This window comes from Aythya ferina (assembly GCF_964211825.1).
Source record: "Aythya ferina genome assembly, chromosome: 4".
In the NCBI taxonomy this organism is placed as follows: Eukaryota; Metazoa; Chordata; class Aves; order Anseriformes; family Anatidae; genus Aythya; species Aythya ferina.
In genome coordinates this window covers 66,822,737-66,845,541 of record NC_140300.1, presented here as the reverse complement: position 1 = coordinate 66,845,541, position 22,805 = coordinate 66,822,737, and the positions used below count along the sequence as shown (strand labels likewise).

Sequence of the window (22,805 nt, the reverse complement as noted above, 5' to 3'; positions counted from 1 at the left end):
ATGATTGTCATGTTTGCTTCTTGGAATTCATAGATAGCACAAACAAATGAGGACATCTGGGGCTGTCAGAGGTGGGTGTCAGCATGATGAGAACAGTGACCTGGACTGCAAGGTGTATGGGTTGGAGGGGTGTGGAGCTGCCCAGACTTCAGCAACGATGGCAAGTATGCCTCTGAAATCAAAGTTTTATTCCAATCTCAACTGGTTAGGTAACAATTTGTTCCATCTGGAGTTAAAATCTAATAAAAAAAAAAAAAAAAAAAAAAAAAAAAAACACCTGAATTTGACAGCTGCATTTGCAGATATGAACTAGGCAAAAGCAGGCAGTTCTAGTTTCTCTCTTCACAAGCGTACCACTCCAAGTCAATGTCTTCCATATACCAAGCTATCATGTATTGTAATATTGTAATACATACTTACAGAACATGAATTCAAATTTTGATTATTTTCTGATATTTGTTCTGATATAGACCATCTTATAAATAGTTTCCTTTTCCTATTGGTCACTCAAGTCCAAAAACCAACAGTGACTGGCTATGCCCAGTAACTATTTTGAACACTGAAGGTATAAAACACTATGTTTGGAGGGTAGGTTGGTAAAAAGCATTGTACCATGCTTTCATACATAATTCAGTTAATGAGGAAAAACTAATTAGAAATTGATAGCCAGATAGAGCTACTCTTTTGTACAAATCATTTTTAAAACCATCACTAGTATGCTGAAATAAGATCAAGAAATGGAACAGCAGTGACAAAGAGTGAAAATACGAAACTCAAAAGGCAAAAGCTTCCAATAAATTTCAGCAAAAAACAGACTGTCATGGCAGATTATAGATAGCTATATATCAAAAGGAAGAAAATGATGTAAGTTCAAGTCTATATCTAGGGAGTAACCTAATGGCTTACAAAAGTAATCTTCTGCCAATACCACTTGCTTTACAGGGCCAGGGAGTGGAAGAGAACCATACTTAATGCCTTTGTTCATTAAGTTAAATGAACCTTAGTTGGTAGGTTTATGTAGTCACAGTCTTAAAAGATTTTTCTCCAGTGTGTTTTTTCAAAGATGGTACTGTGAGAATAAAGACTCCGTGCATCTATAAGGAGTCATCTGAAAGCACACAGCAGCACCAGCCACAGTGATTGCTATGTCAGACATTTGTTAGGAAGCCACTTGAAGCTAGATAGTTGTGTGTTTTGTGTTAGTTGTTTTTTTTTTTTCTCCCTCTCTGTCTTTATAAAGGACAAAGAACATGAAATAATGCTAAGAATTATTTAAAACCATGATTAGGAGCTGCCTGCTGGAGTCAGCAATCCACAGGATGAGTTTAAAATCTCCTGAAGTAACAGAACAACTCACCTGGATCATGACAGACTCTGGATCAGGCCCAGATGATCACTAAGAAACACTCCAGAAAGCAGTGACACCTAATGGCAAACAGGCCTTTGGAGGATAGCAAGCTGCAGTCCACAGCATGGAAAATTATCCCTCTTTAGCTGCAGAGTAACTGGCACTAAAACACATTACAGGGACTGAAATACTAGTGCAAATTTAAGCTCTTGGGAGACACAGTGCATATAAACATAGAGGATGTCACGCATGCTGTGCGTTTAAGTAGAACATAGCTACTGATAAAACCTACTGTCTTCTAAGTCACAGTGCACTGTACTTCAGATTTTCAACTGTATGTATGTTTAAGCTAAGCAAATAACCTTGGTACATTCTACAGCAAGGCAGAGACCTGAATACTCAGCTGTAGATACTACAGGAACTATAGGCACATATAGATTGGGGATTTTTTTTTTTCTTTTTAATAAATCCATTTAGTTGCTTGTCCTGTTCTTTGCAAAACACATGTGAGAATAGTGTAATAAAGTCTGTGACATACACTGTATACCTTCTAAGGAGGCTACTTATATACACAGCAATACAAACCAAGTGCATTTTAGTACAACAGTTAACAACAAAATGTGGATGTGAATATTAACAAGCTAGACGACTTCCTTTTCCTTACAAATATTTTTATAAATTTTTATATTCTAAAGGCACTATAATCTCAAAAAGTATTAAACCCTATGTTGGAACTGCCCTGACATTATTATCCAGAAGAGCTTAAAAATATGAACCATCTCAGGATCCAGCAATGCCCAGAGTTTGTCTAACACAGAAGGAATTTACCTCTCCTGGCCCATTAAGTCTGCAGGCTGAGAGGAGGAAGGGAAGAGCATATCTACTTTTCTCTCTTGGAAAAAAAAAAAAATATATATATATATATATATAAATATATATATATATACACATGTATAATGTGTGTATATACATACCTCTCTATAAAAGCATATAATATATAACTATACTGTATACTATATATCTAAACTTACAATTGAAAACAAAGTTAAGGGCAGTACACAACTGAGAGAACATGCCTTAAAGCACTGATAAATATAAAGAAACAACTTGCAGTAGTCAGGGTATCTGAACTACTGCTGTGCAGTGCTGTACTGAATTAATATTAAAAAAATGCTTCAGTGTATTTTTTCAGCAAAAACTTTTGTACCCACAGTATGTAGCCACTGCCTTGGGTGATTTTGCCACATTTAATACGTGTGTTTGTGCATACATTTCTATATGCACAATAGAAATAGGCTAGCTGTATGCACAGGTATATTACTATGTACATATGTCAAGGGGAAAAATGAGAATGGGTGTTAAGTACAAAATATAAAAGCATTAGACCATCAACTGCAGAAGATACAAAGCATACACAAATTGTGCAGTTGACAAGGAATGCCACCTAATCCCTGCTTAATTAAAGCACTGTTCTAAACTCCTGTTTAGGGAGTGAGGAGTGTGGGACGACTGATGTATGAAGAAAATACCAGGCAGCGTGGCTAATCTCAAAGACTTTGGAGCTTTCGAGCTACATAAATCAGAGCGACTTTTTGAATAGCCTCATAAAACACAAAATCATTGCCATTCCACTCACGACTTTCAGATTCTTCCTACAGCATACAGATCATTAGGAAACTTCTAAGCAATCAAGTAATGTGGGGCTGATGAAATTACTCAATCAATGCATAGGCTCAGGGAAGCAGCACAGGACAGAGTTGCATAGTTTTGACATGGTAACCCTGCCTTTTTTTTTTTTTTTCCTTTAATACAGGGGTAAGGAAAATTGCAGTGGAGTTGATTCATTTCAACATTTTCACAACAGTGCTTAATGCAGTCTTTCTGAACTGCCAGCTTCTATTTATAATAGCAGGCCAGCAGAAATGTACAGACCACAAGCAGCCCTACCAACATTCAGAATATGATACAGGAAAATGCTTATTTTTAAATATGCTCATTTACATACACACAGACCTACTCTACTGATCAAAAGCTGCACGTATAATTTTTCAGAGGACAGAAATACGAGAAAGTGTATCATAGGTAAGAACCAGTTATCATTCCCCTCCTACTACAATCATGAATCTACCCACTAATTCTAACATTTTTGTCATTGTCTGAGAAACAGCTGGTAGCATACTTGGCTAGAGAAAGCATCTCTTTGCTGGAAACACATCAAATGATACATAGGCTAGCAAGAGAGTTAGTGTATTATTATTGGAAAAAGTATGTGCCATCAGGAAAACGAGATTGCACAGGTAATGTGATATCTCTTATGATCATGTCCCCCTTCCATACATAGGAAAACATTTTCCACTTGAATTTACAAACACTGTAGAATTAGGAAATGATAAAGCTTTTGCTTTGCTTGTTGCCTAAGGCACTGGTACTACTTCTGGTAGTATTTCTTTTCCCCTGAAGTGAGCATTTTGTTTTCTTCTTTGGCGTTATGAATTCTTCTGTAGGTAATTCGTTCACAGAGTACCCTGCTACTCCCTTTCATAACTCATAAATAAATGCAGTATGTTATTTATCTCTAAATATTTTATCCATAAATTTACTCAGCACAAATGTAAGAAAACAGAAAGGGGTCAGGTCCTAAAATGCAGAGGTGATACTAGGGGCCAAATTTTCATCCATGAGCCAAGTTGCAATGCTTAGCTGTCTCCCCACTTACGGTTAAAACAGTTCTAAATTCAGGTCATTTCTTTTCAACTTATTCATTTTAATAGATTTAAAGCTCTGTGTAACAATTATCAATTTGCCATTTTCATGGCAACATAAACCAGTCTATAAAAGGAGATAATCCCCTTGTCAACTGTACTAATTGTCTCTCAAGACAAATTAATCGTGTGAGAAGCAACTACTTTGGTATCTTTTTCTTTCAGTGAGGATTTACTGTGTTGATGCATCTAACCACTAATTGCATTATAAAAAAACGTAAGCGGTAAAACGTGTTGTATTCACCATATATAACAACTGAAATGAGCAAAAATGCCATTAACGTGGAAAAAAGAGAAACTATCGTCTCCCTTGATGCTAATGCAGACATACAGCTCACCCAACAATGCTCCTTTAGCCAGGAGGACGGGAGGCAGAAAATTACAAACTCCTCATCTGTTACTCAGTCAAAATTCCCCCCCAGATGCTAAGATCTGATCACTTTGTTGCAAGCTCCTCAGTAACAAATCATAAGGCAGAACCGTCTCCTAGTGTCGCTTTGACAGCTTACAACCGGGAGAAAAATAAATAAATAAATAATACTAAAATTCAAGCCCTTCTCCCTTTAAAAGGAGGGCACAGAGCGCTGCCTCCCCTGTGCATTATTTGATGCTCCGGCCGCACGCAGCTATGAGGAGCGACCCCTATAAAGTTGCAGGACCTAAGGGAAGCAGCCGCCCGTGGGCTCCGGCGTGGGAAAGGGGGGGCTAAGCGGGGGCCAGGCTTTTCTCTGCCCAGATGCCGGTGTCCTGTACAAAGCTCCGGCCGGCCGGGCTGCCCAAATCCCGTTCCCAAGTCCCCTTGCCCAAAAACCCACAGCCGGCACGGACGGACATGTTTATAAAGCCACCCCCGGGGACAGCGGGAAGCTGCGGGCCCTGCACGGGGACAACCCGCCCCCCCCCCAAAAAAAAAAAAAAAATAAAAAAAATAAAATATAAACAAAACTAAGGGCCCTAGCGGGACCCTGTCCCCGGGAGCCCCTTCCCCGGGGGCAGCGCCTCGCTTTCCTGCGCCGCCTGCGTGCGGTGCCTGCAGATGGGCGAGCGGCCGGGGGGGGCAGCGCCCTCCTTCCTCTCCCCGCCGCCCCCCGGCCGGGCGGAGCAGTACAGAGGGGTGGGGGGATGCCCGCTGCGGGAACCAAACCCGGTCAGCTCAATGAGGTGCGGGGGGGACACACACAGGCTCCCGGATCACGGCGGCGGGGGGAAGCCCGGCATAGCGCTGTGCATAGCAATCACCGGGAGAAGGAGGGGGGGCACCGCCGGCAGCCGCCCTCCCTGCACCCGCCGCCGGGGGAGCCGGGCACCCTTCCCGGTACGGCCGCGGGAGGCGCCCGGGGTGAAAGGGGGGGAGAGGGGCGGCCGGAGGAGCCCCCCCTGAGCCGCGGAGGGGAAGCGCTCACGTTGCCAAACCACCTGTTCCGCCGGGGGAGAGGAGAAGGGAGGCGAAGGGGGGACGCTTTGCGTGGCTGGGGATAAGGGGGGGAGGCTTGGGGTGTGCCCCCCATCCCCGGCCGAGGGTAGGAGGACGGCAGGCTGGAGCTGGGGGGCTGTGGGGAGGGAGCGGGGAAGTGTCCCCGAGCCTTGTGTGTGTGTGTCCCCCCCAGATCTTCAGCCCCGCAAAACCTCAAGGTCTCAAGCACACACATTTACCCCGCACACGGCGGTGGGGGGAAAGAGGACGCCCGAAAACCCTGTGGGAAGCGATTGCGAGAGGGGAACGAACAAAAACCGGCAAAGACAGCGAGGGATACAAGAGAGGGGGGGTTGCGGGGAGGGGGGAAGCCTGCCAGGAGGAGAGAAGGTTGCAAAAGGAGAGCTGGAAAAGTGTCCAGCAGCGGCACGGGCAGACGCAGCACCCCCTTACCGATGTGAATGATCGAATCTGCAATCGCCGCTCTCCAGCTCCGAGTCCAACAGACGGACACCACCAGGATGAGGGAGAAAACTTCCATCTCCGGCGGAGGTCCAGGCTTTACAATGACAGCTCTCTTCGCCGAGCGGTGCCACCGCGGAGGATGGCGCGGCGAGGGCAGCCCGAGAGTTTGAGGTGCCGGAGGGGCGAGTAAATCCCGTTGGCTGGCGCACGGCTGCGGCTGGGCGAGGGAGCGAGCCCGAGGCTCCTCGGCGAGACCCCGCGTCACTTCGGGGGGCTCCTGGGCAGCGCCAGAGTTGCTGGGAGCTCCGGCAGCAAATCCATCCAGCCCGGGAGCCGCGGCGGGCAGCAGACGCCTCTGCTGGTCAGACAATCCCCATCCTTCCGCCGGGTCCAGGGATCCGCTCGGTCCCGGCTGCTGCACGGCAACTTCCAACCCACCCCACGCACAGATACACACACACACACACACACACAAACACGCAGGCACAAGCACACACAGCCACGCACACGCACAAACCCTCTTGGCCGGAGAAGCCCCAGGAGCCCGCAGCAATGGGCTCGCCTTCAGTGAGCGAGGAGGAGCGGGGAGCCGGGAGGGCAGGCAGCCCCGGCTCCAGCAGCCGGATTCCTGCAGGAAAAGCCCCCCCGGAGGCCAAAAAACAAAGTGAACTTCAAGGTAATGCGGATAGTAATGCAGAGATTTCCCCCCACCCTCGGCTTAAAAATCTCTTCCCACAACTGGAAGAAGAAGAAAAAAATAACAACAACAAAAAAAAAATCAAGAAATAAATCTGCAAATCAAGCCCGGCGTGCAGTCTCTGTCGCGCAAGGTAGTGGTTGGACAGGGCAGGAGAGCGAAGGAGTGCCCAGAGCAAGGCAGAGGAAGGCAGATGATGGTCTGCAGGTTGCTTTTGAAGCTCGCTTTGCTAGTGGGATGCAGAGAGAGCTGGCAGCTCCAGCACCAGCCAGCACGTTGCCTAGAAATGGATCACCTAGGAGAAGGAGAGAGAGCGAGAGATAAGTGCTATCAGCCAGAGAGGGAGAAACAGAGAGAGCGAGCGAGTGAGAGTGCTTCTCTCTAATAACCACCTCCTCCCCCTATCTGCAATACAAGGGAGAAACAAAATAGAGCTCTCATCTACCCTGAAATCTTCAGCTGGGACTGGGGAAGAGACATAGGCAGGAGTGCAGGCAGCCTAAAAATATGTTAGGGGGAGGGGAGGGGGGAAAAAAAAAATATCATTTTAAAGTGTTATGCTTAGTTTAAAAAAAAAAAAAAAAACACACACCCCATTTATTTAACCTTGTAACTCCACCACAGGTATCGAGTTCAAAGCTAGATGGGCACTTTTGCTTCTCAGTCTTTGACAACTGAGTCAGGGACACTGCTTGAAGGGGAAAAGAAAAAAAAAAGAATAAAAGAAAGCAAAAAAAAAAAAAAAAATCAGGGACACCTGGCCTCAAGGGGAAAATGAAGACCTAAAAATCTATTAATATGATTTTAATTATCTGTGTTCTTGATGGAATTCTTTTTTTTTTTTTTTAAGCAATGAATGTACTTTTTTTTTTTTTTTTTTTTTTTTTTGGTAGTGCAGAAATTTCTATTAGAAAACATTTAGAGCACACTTTTCATGCTCAGGGTTCTATGAATACATTAACCAATTAATCCTTAGACTTCTGCTGTTGTTAAATACATTATCCCCATTACACAGACAGAGAATTGCACAGCATTTTATGTTCCTATAAATTAGTCCAAATCCCCACTTTATGTCTTATTACACTTTCTTCTAACTTTGTTATGTCAAGTTACACTAGAAACAAGACATAGAAGTCAAAGAATTGCTCCAACACACACACACAAAATTGCTCCAAACTTGTACCAGCCATTGCTAAGACTTGAAAGTCCTTGTGGAGGTGTAAGTAGAGGTAGATCATCTCTCTCTAAACAACTCTTTCTGAATGCATTTCCTAAGATATATGACTTAGATCAAGTTAATGACATCTGACCAGCATACTTCTGTTCACAAAACTGAACTACAACTCTTTTCAGTCACAGGACTTAATAATAAGCACACTTGGTTATCTACAAAATTTAAGGATTTAGCTCAAGAGGAAGAAGTTTTTGAAGTTAAGACAAACTAAATCAGTATAAGGAGCAAGATAAACGAATCTTTAAAAAACACACAAACAAACAAAACAAACAAACAAACAAACACCAGCAGCAATTTCTACTTTGCTTAGGTCCCCGTTGGCAGGTGAATACTTCCCAAAAAATGTTAACACTGAAGAGGCTTCAAGCCAGATCCAAAGCAGAAGTCAGGCATCATCTTTGGACTGGCTAGAATGGGCTTTCTCTCCTCTAAAAGCTGTAACAAATCACAACTAAAATTGACTTTAAGAGACAAAAGAAAGGAGTACAAAAAGGGAACAAAAGATGATGAGCAGAAGTCTCATAGATGGTGTCCTTCACATGCTGCATTTGTTCTTATCCTCTACACAACAGTCACAGGTCTGTTACCGATAACAGCTAACTATAAAAAGGGTGCTTTTTTCTATAAATGACAGTTTATGCACAGTATCACTGAGTGTAACGGCCATTAATTTTACAAGTAATAAATTCTGATTCATCTGAGAAACTTTTGGAGCTGCTTGAGTCATTATTACTTCTCCACAAAAGAACGGAGTTCACAAGAAATGTTAATTTGCTTCTTTGGGGGGGGCATGTCGGAGCAGTACTCTTTAATAATGTACAATGCACAGTAGGCAAAGTAGGAAATATATTGAAAACCTTTGGAAAGTTATATATATATATTAATCCTCAGTTTAGATAATACTAAGAATTTTGAGGCCTTATCCAGAAACCAGCTATCCTTTCAGACTATTTAAAGCATACAGTAAATGTGCCATGAATTGGCCATGCTAAGTGGAAATTTTCACTTAAGACTGTGGAAATACTTACCAGGACAGAAGGCACAACTAAGAGTTTGTAGCTCACAAATAGCCTCTAACTAATAGAAGTGTTGTGGTTTTTTTGAGAGTAATTCTAAATAATAATTCCAGTGATAGAGAGCACTGCCTGAAAATTTGAAAGGAATGAGGCTGAAGTGAAGCTGAAATTTAAATTTAAGTAAACTCACTTTAAATAATGAATGCATTATTGACTTAATATGCATCCTCCACAGAGATAAAATCATTTGTACTTCCTCCCTTTCATTCTCTTCAATTCTTATTCATTAAAAACACAAATTAGTGTCATCTGTATAAAGAGTCTGAAAAATCTTAAGCTCCATAATTACTTCAAGGTATCAAAGGAGAATGTAGAAAAAGGATAATGGTCTCTTCTAATCAATATATGCTAAGCATTTACAGAAAGCTGAAGTTAGGGAAAAAATCCAGAACAGAACTTACTGATCCTGTAAAAATATTATTCTAAAAAGGAGTCTATTAATCAGACCTGGGCCAATGCAGGCCTCTAATAAGTCATGAGCACATTTCTTGGGACTTCAGCGTATGCTGTCCTTGGAACTTCAGAAATTTAAATCCCACAAGTTTTAGCTATGCTGCTCCTCCTTTGCTACGATTTCCCTTCCAAAATGTATTCAGTTATGTTAGTATCACTTCAGCTCCACTGTTAGTGTCTGTGGGAGAAGCACCACTGCAGGCTAATCAATGCTTTTTAACAACAGGGAGTAGTCTTCTTCTTTCATGTAGTTTAACTACAATGAGGTTAATGGCTGATGTTTCTGCAAATCATCTATTGCAGTGTTACATGCTAGTGCAACCTGTAGAGAGGCACCAAAGGAAGAATATTCTTTTAAAATTCATACAGCAGGAAAACAAATGTGGCCATCTAATATTTATTTCCTCTCGCCCACACATAACACTCTGCTCCTTACGCTGCTTGGGACCTGAGCTTCTATTAGAGGAGGAAATACTGATAAACACAGAAATTTTATATGCCTTTCACCTACCTAAAGCTTTAATTTGGAAAATGCTATTCCCCTTTTCCTGTCTGGTTGGCCAAAACCATATCCTGGGTCAGCTTAACCAACCTTCACGTGTTATCTTTGGGATGTTATTTAATTCCAAGTCCTAGGAGCTCCTTCAGATATTGAAGAAAATAGCACAGCAATATAACAGTTCCACTCACAACCTTCTATATTGGGAGTTACTCAGAGCAGTTACAGTGGCAGTCTGAAATTGCACAAGTGTTTAACGTTACCTTACATGAGCATTAAACATACCTTTTGCACATTACAATGCAATTATTTTATATGTAAGTGTCTTGCTTAAACTAACAAAAAGTTTAGATGAAAACAGATTACACTCCAGGTTAGTTCACTGGTGCATTTGCACTAACCAACTCTTCATGAAAACCCATGAGTATTTTCATAGGAAAAAAACAGCATGAACCCATCCCATCGTTCTATATTGTGTTCAGTGAGAAACAAGAGGTAGGAGAAATTCCTTCCTTACCATACTGAGCCATCACCTCCTATCTTGATGTTTAGTGTCCAATTAACCTTCTAATCTTAGCTTACATCTTGTTAATGGTCACACAGGTATCCTTGAAAAAAAAAAAAAAAAAAAAAAAAAAGAAAAAAGGGCAGCATTAAACTCCATGACCTTCTGTGGCAGTGCCAACAGGTTGTGAGAAATAGCATTTCTTTTGCTTGGTTCTAATTTACTCCCCTCTTCCATAAGACAATTCAATATTATTGTACTAAGGGGTGGGATTTGAAAGAATGGATCATCTGTTACAGGAGAGAATCATCAATTACCAGTACATAACATTCACACCCAAATTGTTATTGATGCTGTTTGAACATAGGAGAAATGCCAGGAAGGCCCACCTACTATTATTAAGATTGGTTTCTATTTCTGGACCCTTAAAGTCATTTGTTATCATTTTTTACTGCAGCTTCCTCTTATTCTTCAAGTCTCTGTGGGTCATTTTTTTAATGAGTGCTCCTGACAGGGAAATTAACAGTAATTTTTCGAATCTCTGTGTTTCTTTGATGGCTGTACAGAAGAATGGGCTTTTTTTTTCTCTCTTCAGAGAATGTTTGGAAGTTTTGATTTGTCACCAAATAGTAGCATTATAGTTTAAATGAAGAAGCCTGCAATATCTCATTACTTCAACTCTTAAAAGATGATAAGCAGGTTCTGCAATCAGATCATCACAGGCAATTCCTTATAGAGAGCCATTTCAGTGGGTACTGACATGGGTACAGAATCTTCCTCTAAGGGTGCCTTTCCTGGATCATATCCTAATTTACATGATATGAAGCCAAAAAAAGTTATTGTTAATATTAATTTAATTCTTGTTACTTATGATTATTACAATGTAGGTTTTGAAAAGATCTGCTGAACTCCACCACTCAGTCTACTCAAGGCTGGACAGATATTTACTGATAGTAAAGAAAAAAAAAAAAAAAAAACAACCACTGGTCCCCACTCCCTAATTTACGTAGGAAAACACTTTCCGTTTGACAATGCTATTTAAATCTAAACAATACTGAGTTTCTTGCATTTTAAAAACAAAAATTTACAAATATACCTCACCTTGTACTGCTATATTTAAAAAAACAAAACAATATATCCTCAAAGTGTGGATATAAAGCAACTGCCTGACAGACCTATCACAAAACTGTATGCCACAAGCAAAAGTGGCATACAAAAAAGTGCCGTCGAGCTAGCAACCAGGCTCTCACAGAAAGATGCTAGTGGTTCTGAGAGGATACTGTAGTTGACATGTCTACTTAGTCTTTGCTTAACCTGGCATAGCTTCAAACAAGAAGTCACCTGGGAGAGTTTTAGTTAAAAGGACATCTGTCTATTAGGAAATAGACTTGCTTCAGTGACCACCAAATAACATTTACATGAAAGCTTCAGTCTATTGCCAACTTTAAGGTTGTTCTCTTTATTATTGAAGAGGTTTGGGTTAATAGGACCACTTGAATTTTAAGTAGCGGCCCAGGCACTGACTCCATCTGTCCTGTCATACCTCATGTGAAACATGCACTCTTGGGCCTATGTTAACACTTCTAGACAATGGGCTTAATCTTTCCTTTACTAATGGAGTAGTTTGAGGACTAAGTTAATTCTTTTTCATCAAGCACAAAGCATTATGTACTTTTTCCGTCATTCTGTTTCAAAGCTTTAACGTGTGAATGTGTGCGTGTCTGCAGGAGTATATATGTATGTATTTACGTATGAGTATTTATGTATGTAGGAGTGTTTATGTATGCCTGCATATGGAGATTGATTAGACAATATAATTTAATTTGGTCATATAAAAAAAAAAAAAAAAAAAGTTAAATATTTACCGCATTTCAATGGACGGTGAATGTGGTGACCTTAAATATCTTATCACAAAAGAACAAATGCCAAATCAGAAACAAGAGTTTTTCTGCTGGGCAAAAATAAATCCAAAAATTTTGTGGAGTACACAGCAAAGGTTTCAAAGCCTTTTGATTTTTTTCAACTACATTGTTATTGAGTTTAGTTGAGAGCTTGTGTCTTATCCTTTAGCCTCACTGCACAAAACTCAGAAAACGGTTATGAAGTAAAGTCAACCCTTAGAGCAACCAGTGTTATCAGAGTGAATTAGCAGGGAGTGCTGCTGAGGTAGATTTATTTTGCTTCTCTTTAAACTCATGTTATAGATCTCCTCTGTTGCTTGAGCCGTCCTTTTATGCTCATGCTCCTTTCTTAAAAATTGTCGTGCTACTAGAGGGAGGTGGCATTGCCTTATAGTGGTAAGACTTCTTGGGCATGATCTAAACAGAAAACAAAACAAAGGAAAACAAAACAACAACAAAAAAAAAGACACCTGAGAAAACAAAATGGAAAGAAAAATGGTGCTGAGTTTTTTGGCACCCTAGAGAATACTATGTTCTGAGACACTTATATATGTAACATTTTCCATCTTAATCTAAGTCAGAAGAAAGCCAGAGAATAATTTCTCTCTTGCTTCATCTGCCCAGTGAGTAGTAAGTATCAAGCCAAATTTTTCTAATGCCAAATCCTTCTGTGTCTCTGTAAACAGCTAGCTAGTCCCTCTCCTTCATCTCTGAAAACCTCCTCTCAGCAGGTGCACAGGCAAGGACTCATCTAAGCAAGAGCTCAGTGAAGCCTAAGAGCTTTGGTAAGGTGTGGAAGTCACACGCAGAGGCAGCACTCAGCAGCTGGTGAGACAAGTGCATGTTGTCTATCTGATGACCATACATCTCCCTCTTAGCTTCTCTTGGGGCCTGTTACTGCCTTGGCTCTTTGTAGCCACCTGTCCAGTCTACAATAAAAGAAGAGTGAGGGCTGCTTATATTCTGTGGAGAAGCCACCAAACCAAACATACTACTCAACAGGGAAGGTGTGCACAAGTAGAAGTCAGGAAAGATAATTCTCAGCTAGCTTTGAGAATATGATGTGTTATAGTGGTAGCAGGACATGCTGAAGTCACAGTTCATATCTGAGTAGCCTCTTAGTGCATGCAGCTGGGAGAATTAAACTAATTTGGATATTACATGGAGTGAAAGAACCAAGAACAAACCATTTTACTGATCTAATTCTAATTCTTCAATGCTGCTGAGGAGAGAGGGGGAGTTTCAACTGTGACAATGTAAAAGAAAGGCCAGTCAGAAGTCATCACTGAACCAGAAATGCCACATGCTGTCTGTTTGCTTCATATCATGCAAGAGCCAGAATCAGCTTTGCTACTGCTAGCAATGGAAAAGAGTCAGAAAAGCTCAGTATTGGAAAACAGAATTATTGTTGCTCTGTGAGCCCGTGGTTCAAGCATGGGAACACCCCACACATTTAATTCTTCCACCTACTTGGAAAAGTAGGAAGTCTGTTAAATTTGATGTTTTAACAAAAATATGACTCATAATTATTTATGAAAGACACACAGCACAGGCGTTGCTATATTTTTTTTTTTAAACACTAGTTAGGTTGACACCTGCAAAGCTGTACATATTTTTCTATCCCATCGTTATTTAGTAGTAATTGCTATTGTTATCTTAGGGCTTCTAACAAGACTGAGATTTCATTGGGGCAGAGCACAAAATACATAGCAAAACACTTCTCATCACAAATACAGTAAATTCTGATTACACAAGATGAATCAGACAGGGAAAGAAGAAAGTCAAGTGTATTCCCAAGGTCACATGTCATAAAATTGGATTTCCCTATTTTGATCAGAGGAAACTCTCCACCAGCTTTCATGGTGCATAAGAACACCACCCGATCTCTTTAGAGCAGAGGCAGTAATATGACAAAATTTTTACCTATGAACTTGAACATGTTTTTAGCATCAGAATCCCAAAAATATTTGATAAGCTGTTTCAACACAAGACTTGAACTATAGCTCATACTATTTCTGCACACATTTTCAAAAATATTCTCAGAACAAGTCTCGTGTTTCACCTAAGATCTGTTGTCCAATACAATCATTGGTGCAAGGTTTTCCCAACAAAAAATAAGTTATCTGAACCAAATCAAGATAACTGCTAAACTGCTAACTGGTAAAGATAACTGCTCAATGAGAGAACTGTATAAATCACTACTTTTTATGTGAAAAGTCATACATTTCTTTATACCAGGAAGTACTAATTGGTCATTACATGGTGGGATATTAGTATGTTTAATAGTCTCTGAAAGATTTGTATGTCTATTTATGGGAGAAACATTTCCAAATCTAACAGTCTTTTAACTATTCTTTATGATGCATGTTTCCACAGTGTTATTTTCAGTTATAAATCAAGACAGCTGAAATAACCTATTTAAAATTTCTTGCTTTGATGCATTAAACATAATTTCCTTTTCTCGGTGTTTTCATCATAACAAACAGCATCATTATAGTTGGCATTTACCTTATTCCACAGTATTTCTGTCATAAATTAAGAAAGAGCCATTAGATCTGATGACAGGGCAAGAAAGAAAGTACCTAACTTACATGATAAATTATTTGTGGTGATTTTTAAGATAATTCTATTTTATCCTTACAGTACCTAAATTTAAAATAAACAACCCATTTTTTCTCAGTTGGCCCTGGCTTCTTGAAATGTTTTTCACATAATATTTACCCTGTATAACCATCCCAACAGGACTGGAAAGGCCACACAACTCTGAAATGCAACTATTTCATAGAAAGCCAGTCAGAAAGACTACTTCTCAAAGAGACTCTTGAAAACATAAAATTCAAATAAAACCTTATTGGATGGAAAAAGGAAACACAAACAAAGCCAAATTATCTTCCTATTATGACCTACTTTTCCGTGAAACCTACTTCATTCGTTTCAAATTACTAACACGTGAATTTTGAAGAGAAAAAAGATGTATTTTCTATTTCAACCCTGTTAAACATTTGCTTCACATTAGCAAAGTCATGCTGATAAATTGAAATTATTCCTATTATCATGACTCTAAAACGTGTTTTGGATGACTAGAGATACTGAATGTTCCTGCATAATCCACACCACAGATAAAAAAAAAAAATCTACACCATCTATTTACGTTACAAGCTTTCCAACTATTACTCAGCTCCATGTTCTTTAATCTCTTTGCAGTTTTCCTCTTTAATGTCTATTTTCAGGTCTCTGTCTTTTTCACCAACTTAAGTCACTGAAAATAAGTGAATGGTTAGAATACATCTAGGTGATCAGTGAAGTACATGATATTTCAGAGCACCCACCTGCTGGGTGAAATGTTGAGAACCATTTCACCACCAGGGACAATGACAAAGTGCCCCATTTTGCTGTTCTTTGCCTTTCAAGTTTGTAGTCTATTCTGAAGAGTCAAGTGGTAGCAACAATTAAGCCCTTTTAAATATTACTTGCACTGGATGGTTTTTACATCACAGCTATTAAGAGCATAGCCACTCACACACAAGGTTAGTCCATAAAGCCTCATTTTAACCTTCAGGAAAAGAAGATATGTTTAATACAAATAATAAAAATAAGATGTTTAATCAACAAAGTTCTTTCATATTTTGCAATATAACAACAACATAATTTGAATGCTTGGCAAGATATATGAAAGAAAAATCTGAGCATTTTATGCACCTCAAAAAAACAAAAACAAACAAAAAAAAACACTCTAAGTACTTTATTAAAGTTCTCCAAGTAGTGAAACACAGCAAACATATATATTATTCTTGTAGATAAGCAACTACACGTTTTAAAATGCACAAATCTGAAAGGACTTCTGTGGGGATGACCCTCTAATTTCAAAAGCTGTAAACCATTTAGCTTGAGTACCTGTGACTCTGACTGGGCTCTACAGTTGGCTACGAACAAAGTTGTTCAGGTTCAGTAACTTCTCTTTCTTGGAAGGTCTGCTGTAAATACCCCGTTATTTCCTGCTTTTACTTTCTTACACACATACCAACATGGCAATGCATTTAAGCAACAACATAGAGTCTTGGTCTTTTAATATAGATTACTCTTCAAGTAATTGTAGAAAAGTGTAGTGGAATTGCTTTAGGAGCAAAGCATGGCTGGTAGTGGTATGGACATCAGACTGTGGACCTAGACTTACCCAAGTTAATCAATGAGCTGCAGTTCCAGATTTTCAACTGCTACTCTTGCAAAGTAAATTTTGTACTCACATGGGAAGCAACCAGTGAGGGGGAAATAATAGTTACATTAAATCGCATTTAAAACGTTTTTGATGGGTGAATATTGACACAAACTGGAAAGCAGGAAATGACCTCGGGAATTTAAAACTGTGAACATATCCAGAACATATCCATGTCTTGTATTAATATCAAGACTGATCTGACTCCCTTTCAAATCAGTGAAAGTCTCAACAAAATCAAAGCTCAGCTTTCTATTTCAGAGAGTTTCAGTGAGATCAGAGGCTTTTCCCATAAACAGGAACCAGAACACACAAATGAAACTCCACAGAGGTGGAGTTTAATGACATGAGATTTCTCTATCAGTTCTCTGGCATAAAGATCTCAGCACAGTTTACTCTGCATTATTTATTTATTTTATTTTACTGTTGTTTCTACCAAAAAGAAGCATAAAAAATCATTACTCCATAGGTTCTGCCATGCCTCCTTTTTGGCGATTAAGTGGAAAAAAATATATAAACACTTTAGTAGATAGCAGAACATAGGCAACTTTATTAAACATATTGTCAGAGAGATTCTTCTACCTCCAACTTTGGGTGAAACTTCCAGGCATAGTACCCTGTAGAAAGAAATCTGGTTTCAAACTCACTGCAAATCAAAACAAGCAGCTGCTCATTCACAAAAGAGAGCAACATCGCAAGATGCAGTCAAACTTGGGCTTGAACTAAAGTATGGTCATTAAAAAGGTTACACAGGCAAACACAGACTCCAGCAGGGAAAAGTAAATTCAGAAATCAATTAATGAACTAAACAGTTTAGACTAATTAGCTGTCTTCTATCAAGCTGTGTATGAAATTAGAATTATTTCACTATAAGAAATCAAAGTTTTAGTAGCATGAAGTAATAAATTAATTGTGGGGTCTACTCAGATGAGAAGAAATAAAGAAATGACACCCCCTCCCATTTGCTAGAAAGCCACCTTTAAAAAAAAAAAAAAAAAAGAAAGAAAGAAAGAAAAAGAAGCCGCTATGGGTTTATGGGTTTATCATAAAAGAGTCCAGAGGCAGTAAGACTACTTTCATATATGGTAGTATGATTTTATTTATTTATTTATTTATTTATTCCCACCACCACCACCAAAAAAAAAATCCATTAGCCTTCTTCTGGATGACAAGTATCATCCAGACCCATGTATAAAACTACATAGGAGTGTCTATAAGGGCTGAAGCAGGTAGGGACTCCTATAAATCCTATGGAAAATAGTACTAAACCAACTGATTAATTTTTGAATCCCAATCTCAGTTTCCTGTGGTATTAGAAAATACATTGGAACTCACCCAAGAACATTTGAATAGGTGGTTGGAGTTTTGCCATCAATTTAATTAAAAAAAAAAAAAAAAAAAAAAGAAAAAAAAGGAAAGAAATAAAAAAAATATAAAGAAAAAAGAAAAGCAAAACCTGCAAGTTCAAATCACAATTTTGCACAATACATTTCTCTCCAAAAACCAACAAAACAGAATCAAGGCACACACACACACCGAAAAAAAAAAAAAAAAAAAAAAAAAGAAAAAAAAGCAGTATCATCATCACAAATTAAGCTCTAAGACAGAGGAGTAGCTGGAACATGTAACTCTATACATCAGGAGAGTCCCATAATTATTAAACTATAAATACAGTCTGTTTGAATGGTGCTCAGAGCTTTCAGGTCATGATTCCTTGGCCAGAAGAGAAACTTTTACCTCCCTAGATAACCAAATCACTGGCAGGACAGAGGCTCTGTACACACCTAGATCTCACTGGAATAGAGCCCAACATGGAGAGGGTAAAAATGCCATGCAAGATGCTCAGAAGTACTCATAGATAGAGTGATTTATACATTGCACCTGAGCTTCTCCTGACAGAGCTGTCCCACTTTCTATAAATAATTCTCTAGCTAAAGAAGATTGACTCTGTGATTAGGCTGTTCTTGCATATGATTTAATTTGGACCTTCTACTTCTACAGTGAATGGCCCTGTGGAAGTAGTGGTTATTCTGAGATGCCATTCTTTTTCTCTTTTTCTTTCATCCTACTTCCTTCTCTTTTTTTTTGGTTGAGGATGCACTTGGTAAGATTTAAGATTAATTACAGGAAGGACACTGATTTTAAAATTTTGAAAATATCTGTGAAATCCATGCATATTACACTTTTTATTCACTTATTTCTTTATTTTAAGTGCTACGTTGGAGTATCCATAGAAAAGTGAGCCAGTGACACTGAAATTGTCTTGTATTTTCATCTTGGGTTTTAAAAGTGCTGTGGGACATAGTGCAAAAGACAAAGATATGCACCTGTCCCTGTTGAAAAAATAAAATAAAATAAAATAAAAAGAAGTCAATAGAAATACAAGACCCAATCCCTAACTCAGCGCACCCACAGCAGATCATAGCTATTCAAAGGAAAGCCAACATTTATCATACAGATATCCTGAACTCCAGCCATATATACAGTCACTAACCCTTTGTTTCAGTTCCTTTTAGTACATCTAGAGGAGGGAGAAGAAAGCTTTGCTGGAGGGAAATTGTCAATGAGACAGAGAAACGGGGTCAGTATTTAACAACAGGTAACACTCACTATTGCTCTTCCCTGTTTGCACAGTATCAACCCTCAACCCTTGTTAGAAGTCAGCCTGAAAAAAATCTTTATATAGGAAAAAAATAAAGAATAGTGTCAAGGCCAGAACTAATACTGTGTTATTGGAAGACGAAGAAAAAAAATCAAAGTAAAATTTAAAATGCTAACAACACTCATTGGTCATTAGACAACTCTGAGTAGTTGGATTTTTAACCAAAATATTATTTTGCATATGCATCTTCATGTAACTGAACCTTCCCACACACATTTCTAAAACATGCATCAAGGCCCAAGTAAGGGGAAAAAAATCTCATCTGATTAGAGACATTTATGATACACCTTAACCTGTCACACAGGAGACCTTTACCTCTCCAGTTTTCAGAGAAACATTCTGCTTGATGATTTCTGGTGAGCAGTTGTAGTCCACATTGTCTCGGAGCCCATGATATATACTGTATGTGACAATTATCTATGCCAAATCAGTTTCTGTGCTATTTTTAACAGTGCCTGCTCAGCACAGTAAACTTTTTTTTTTTTTAATATTATTATTATTTTTTATCCTAACAGTACATAGCAGACAATACAGTGATGTAAAAAACAAAATAACTTATTTCACTGAGGTTTGTCTGTGAGATTAGGAAACTTCAAATAAATTCACAAGCCTCCAGATAATTTGCTTTCAAAGTATGTCATGTTTCATCATTTGATTCTGGAACAAAGTTTAAAAGGAGGCAAAGAAGTGTCCACAGTTGATAGGCAAATATCCGCATATATTTCACAAAATCATAGAATAGTTTGGATTGCAAAGGACCTTAAAGACCATCTAATTCTAACCCCCTGCCATGGGCAGGGACACCTCCCGCCAGACCAGGTTGCCCAAAGCCCCATCCAGCCTGGCCTTGAACACCTCCAGGGATAGGGCATCCACAGCTTCTCTGGGCAGCCTGATCCAGTAGATCTGCCTCACTCTGAATCAATAATTTCTTCCAAGTGTCTAATCTAAATCTCCTCCCTTTTATTTTACAGTCATTACCTCTTGTCCTATCACTACACTCCCTGATAGAGTCCCCCCCAGCTTTCTTGGAGACCCACTTTGGCATTGGGAGGCTGCTATAAGGTCTCCCCAGCGCCTCTTCTCCAGGCTGAAAAACTGCAATTCCCTCAGCATTCACAGGAGAGGTGCTCCAGCCCTTTGATCATCTTTGTGGCCCTCCTCTGGACTTGATCGAATATGCCCATGTCCTTTTTGTGCTGGGGGCCCCAGAGCTAAAAACAGTACTCTCTGAGTTATTCAGAGTTACCTCCAAATCAATATCTAGGCACATTTTGAATTTGAATTTATATGGATAATGATACTGTACTTTTGAGACTAGAGCTGTTTCTATAAAAAGCAAACTGTTCTCCAATGTACAAAGCAATTCAAGTTTAGACTACTCAACCCTAGCAAAGTTCTGATGTTAAGGCAATGTTACCTGCACATTTATTGTACCAGTCTATATTATAGAAGCAGAATTTGTTACTGGCTCTGAAATTAACTGTGGTGCTTCTCTTCATGTGGAAGAAGCTTTCAGTTCTTGCTTAGAGTAACGTTAATAGTAGTTTGGTTTGTATGCTTGATGCCTTGAAATTTCAATGACAAAATGTTGCACTGACTGGCTAGAAAATTGGAAAAAGGTTATTTCCTTTATAGGTCTGCAAATACCTTGAAAGACCCGATTAATTTTGAGATTCCACCAAAACCTCCCAAACAAAGAACCCAAAATGAAAACACAAGTTTATATCATTTTGAGCTAAAGAAGAAGAAGAGTAAAGTTGTAGCCTGTGATAGCAGCAGTAAAGTGTTCTCTTTTAATTTTATAAGTATGGGGGGGGGGGAGGGAAGAGGGAGGTATGCCTATCTTACACACCCCAGAAATACTAAAGAAAAAGTAGAGAGACTTCTATAATATGAAGTTAAGAGCGTTAACATTTCACAAGTCAATAAATGTTTTTAGTTGTAATTTATATATACATGTATTTCATCAATCAAACGAATTTTTGTCAAAGTCTAGTTTGCTTGAACTGTAGGAAAAATGTCTGAATTTGATCTCCCATGCAAGGAAAGATTAAAAATTTTATTTTAAACCTTAATGAAATCCTAGAAACATTCCTGTTTTTATCTGAGCTGCAAAATTACACTACCTCTTCTTTACAGCATCAACCAACTATTTTCATTAGTCAGAAAGAGAAGGATGGTAGTAATAAGTCCAGGACTTGTTCTTTGCATCCTGGAAAGGTGTATGTTGTATATTGAAAGGCAGTGAGATACTCTTGACTTATTTCACTTTCCTAAAAGAAACGTCTCATGTTAGCAGTTCTTTCATATCAGTAAAGTTAATGATCACGGTTATAGTAAATGAACAATGTAATTCAAACAGCAAATAGATAGTGTATGACTTCTACCCCAAGTCTCTTTTTCTCAACCTAGAAATTTTCCTGGAGGCTTTCCCTGTCATTAGATTAAAATTTGCTGAGTTCATCTTATACTTGCTTCAGTGCTTATGTTCGTAATTTTGGCTGAAACACAAATATACTCCTGGTCAATAGCAACTGAGCATCAAAAATAAAGATGGAGCACAGGTCCAAAAATGTTTGAGAACACTTTTAAGAGAGAGTTCACAGAATCATACAGATTCAAATGGACCTCTGGAGATCATCGAGGTCAACCCCCCTGCTAAAAGCAGGTTCTTTATGGTAGGTTGAGATGGGAAAAAATTGATGAAAACAATAAAAATATTACTTTTAAACTCATTTCTAATGTGTCAATTTATGTTTCATTCAGATTTAATAATGAGATGTACCTATTGATCATACCTTCTAATAAATAGAATATAATAAATGATATCTAACTTTTTTTTTTTAAATGTATTTTTTAGATTTGTCTCTTATGTCTGGCAAGGCTACTTTGATCAACAAGAATAGTTACAATTACGTATGACAATTATTAGGATCCATATTTTGCTAATGTAGCATTTTAACAACTTAGAGATATCAGACTGCACATCATTTGTCCACTTTCAGACATTCTGTTTTCTTTCAACTGAAGTATTCTTTCATTGAGAACTATCAATTTGTGGTGTCTCTTGACCACATAAATTTTCTTTAATTATCACATAATGTATTTTTATTTTCCATTCTTTTAAACACTTACTTGAAAACTCACTCATTCAGTGGGGTGTATGTCTAGACTTTAAACTTTCTCCAGATATTAATGCCATGCCTAATTAAAACTTCTTAAGTATGCCACAGTCAGGCAACCTTTTTAATACCTTCCCCACAAAGTACTTTCCTCCTTAAATACATCATTCTTGCAAAGATTTGGAAAATGCCTGGTGTAGTGTGTTTTTGTTGTTGTTGTTGTTTTGTTGTTGTTGTTTGTTTTTTGTGTTTTTGTGTTTGTTTGTTTTTAGGCAAATCTGAATGATCTGAAGTGTTAACATGCAAAGTTACTTGTTGTTTCATGGTGTTCGCTGGAATAACTGAGAGTTGTGAAACTCTTTCTGGGGACGCAAAGAAGAATTTTGCTTTAGGAAGACATCACTTCTTCAGATATCCTAAGCTTCCATGAGAAGATTTCATTTCATTTAGC

General features: G+C 38.8%; 1 protein-coding gene across 1 annotated transcript in view; it reads right to left on the bottom strand.

The window, feature by feature from the left end:
- Window positions 1-22,805, bottom strand: part of GRID2 (glutamate ionotropic receptor delta type subunit 2) — a 777,731-nt gene that overhangs the window by 696,842 nt on the left and 58,084 nt on the right. Inside the window, exons 4-5 of the mRNA XM_084517560.1 lie at window positions 10,466-10,556; window positions 5,978-6,617 (exon numbers count right to left, since the gene is read on the bottom strand). Of these exons, the coding sequence (XP_084373686.1) occupies window positions 5,978-6,617; window positions 10,466-10,468 (643 nt within the window). The 5' untranslated portion in view covers window positions 10,469-10,556. The remainder of the gene's footprint in view (window positions 1-5,977; window positions 6,618-10,465; window positions 10,557-22,805) is intronic.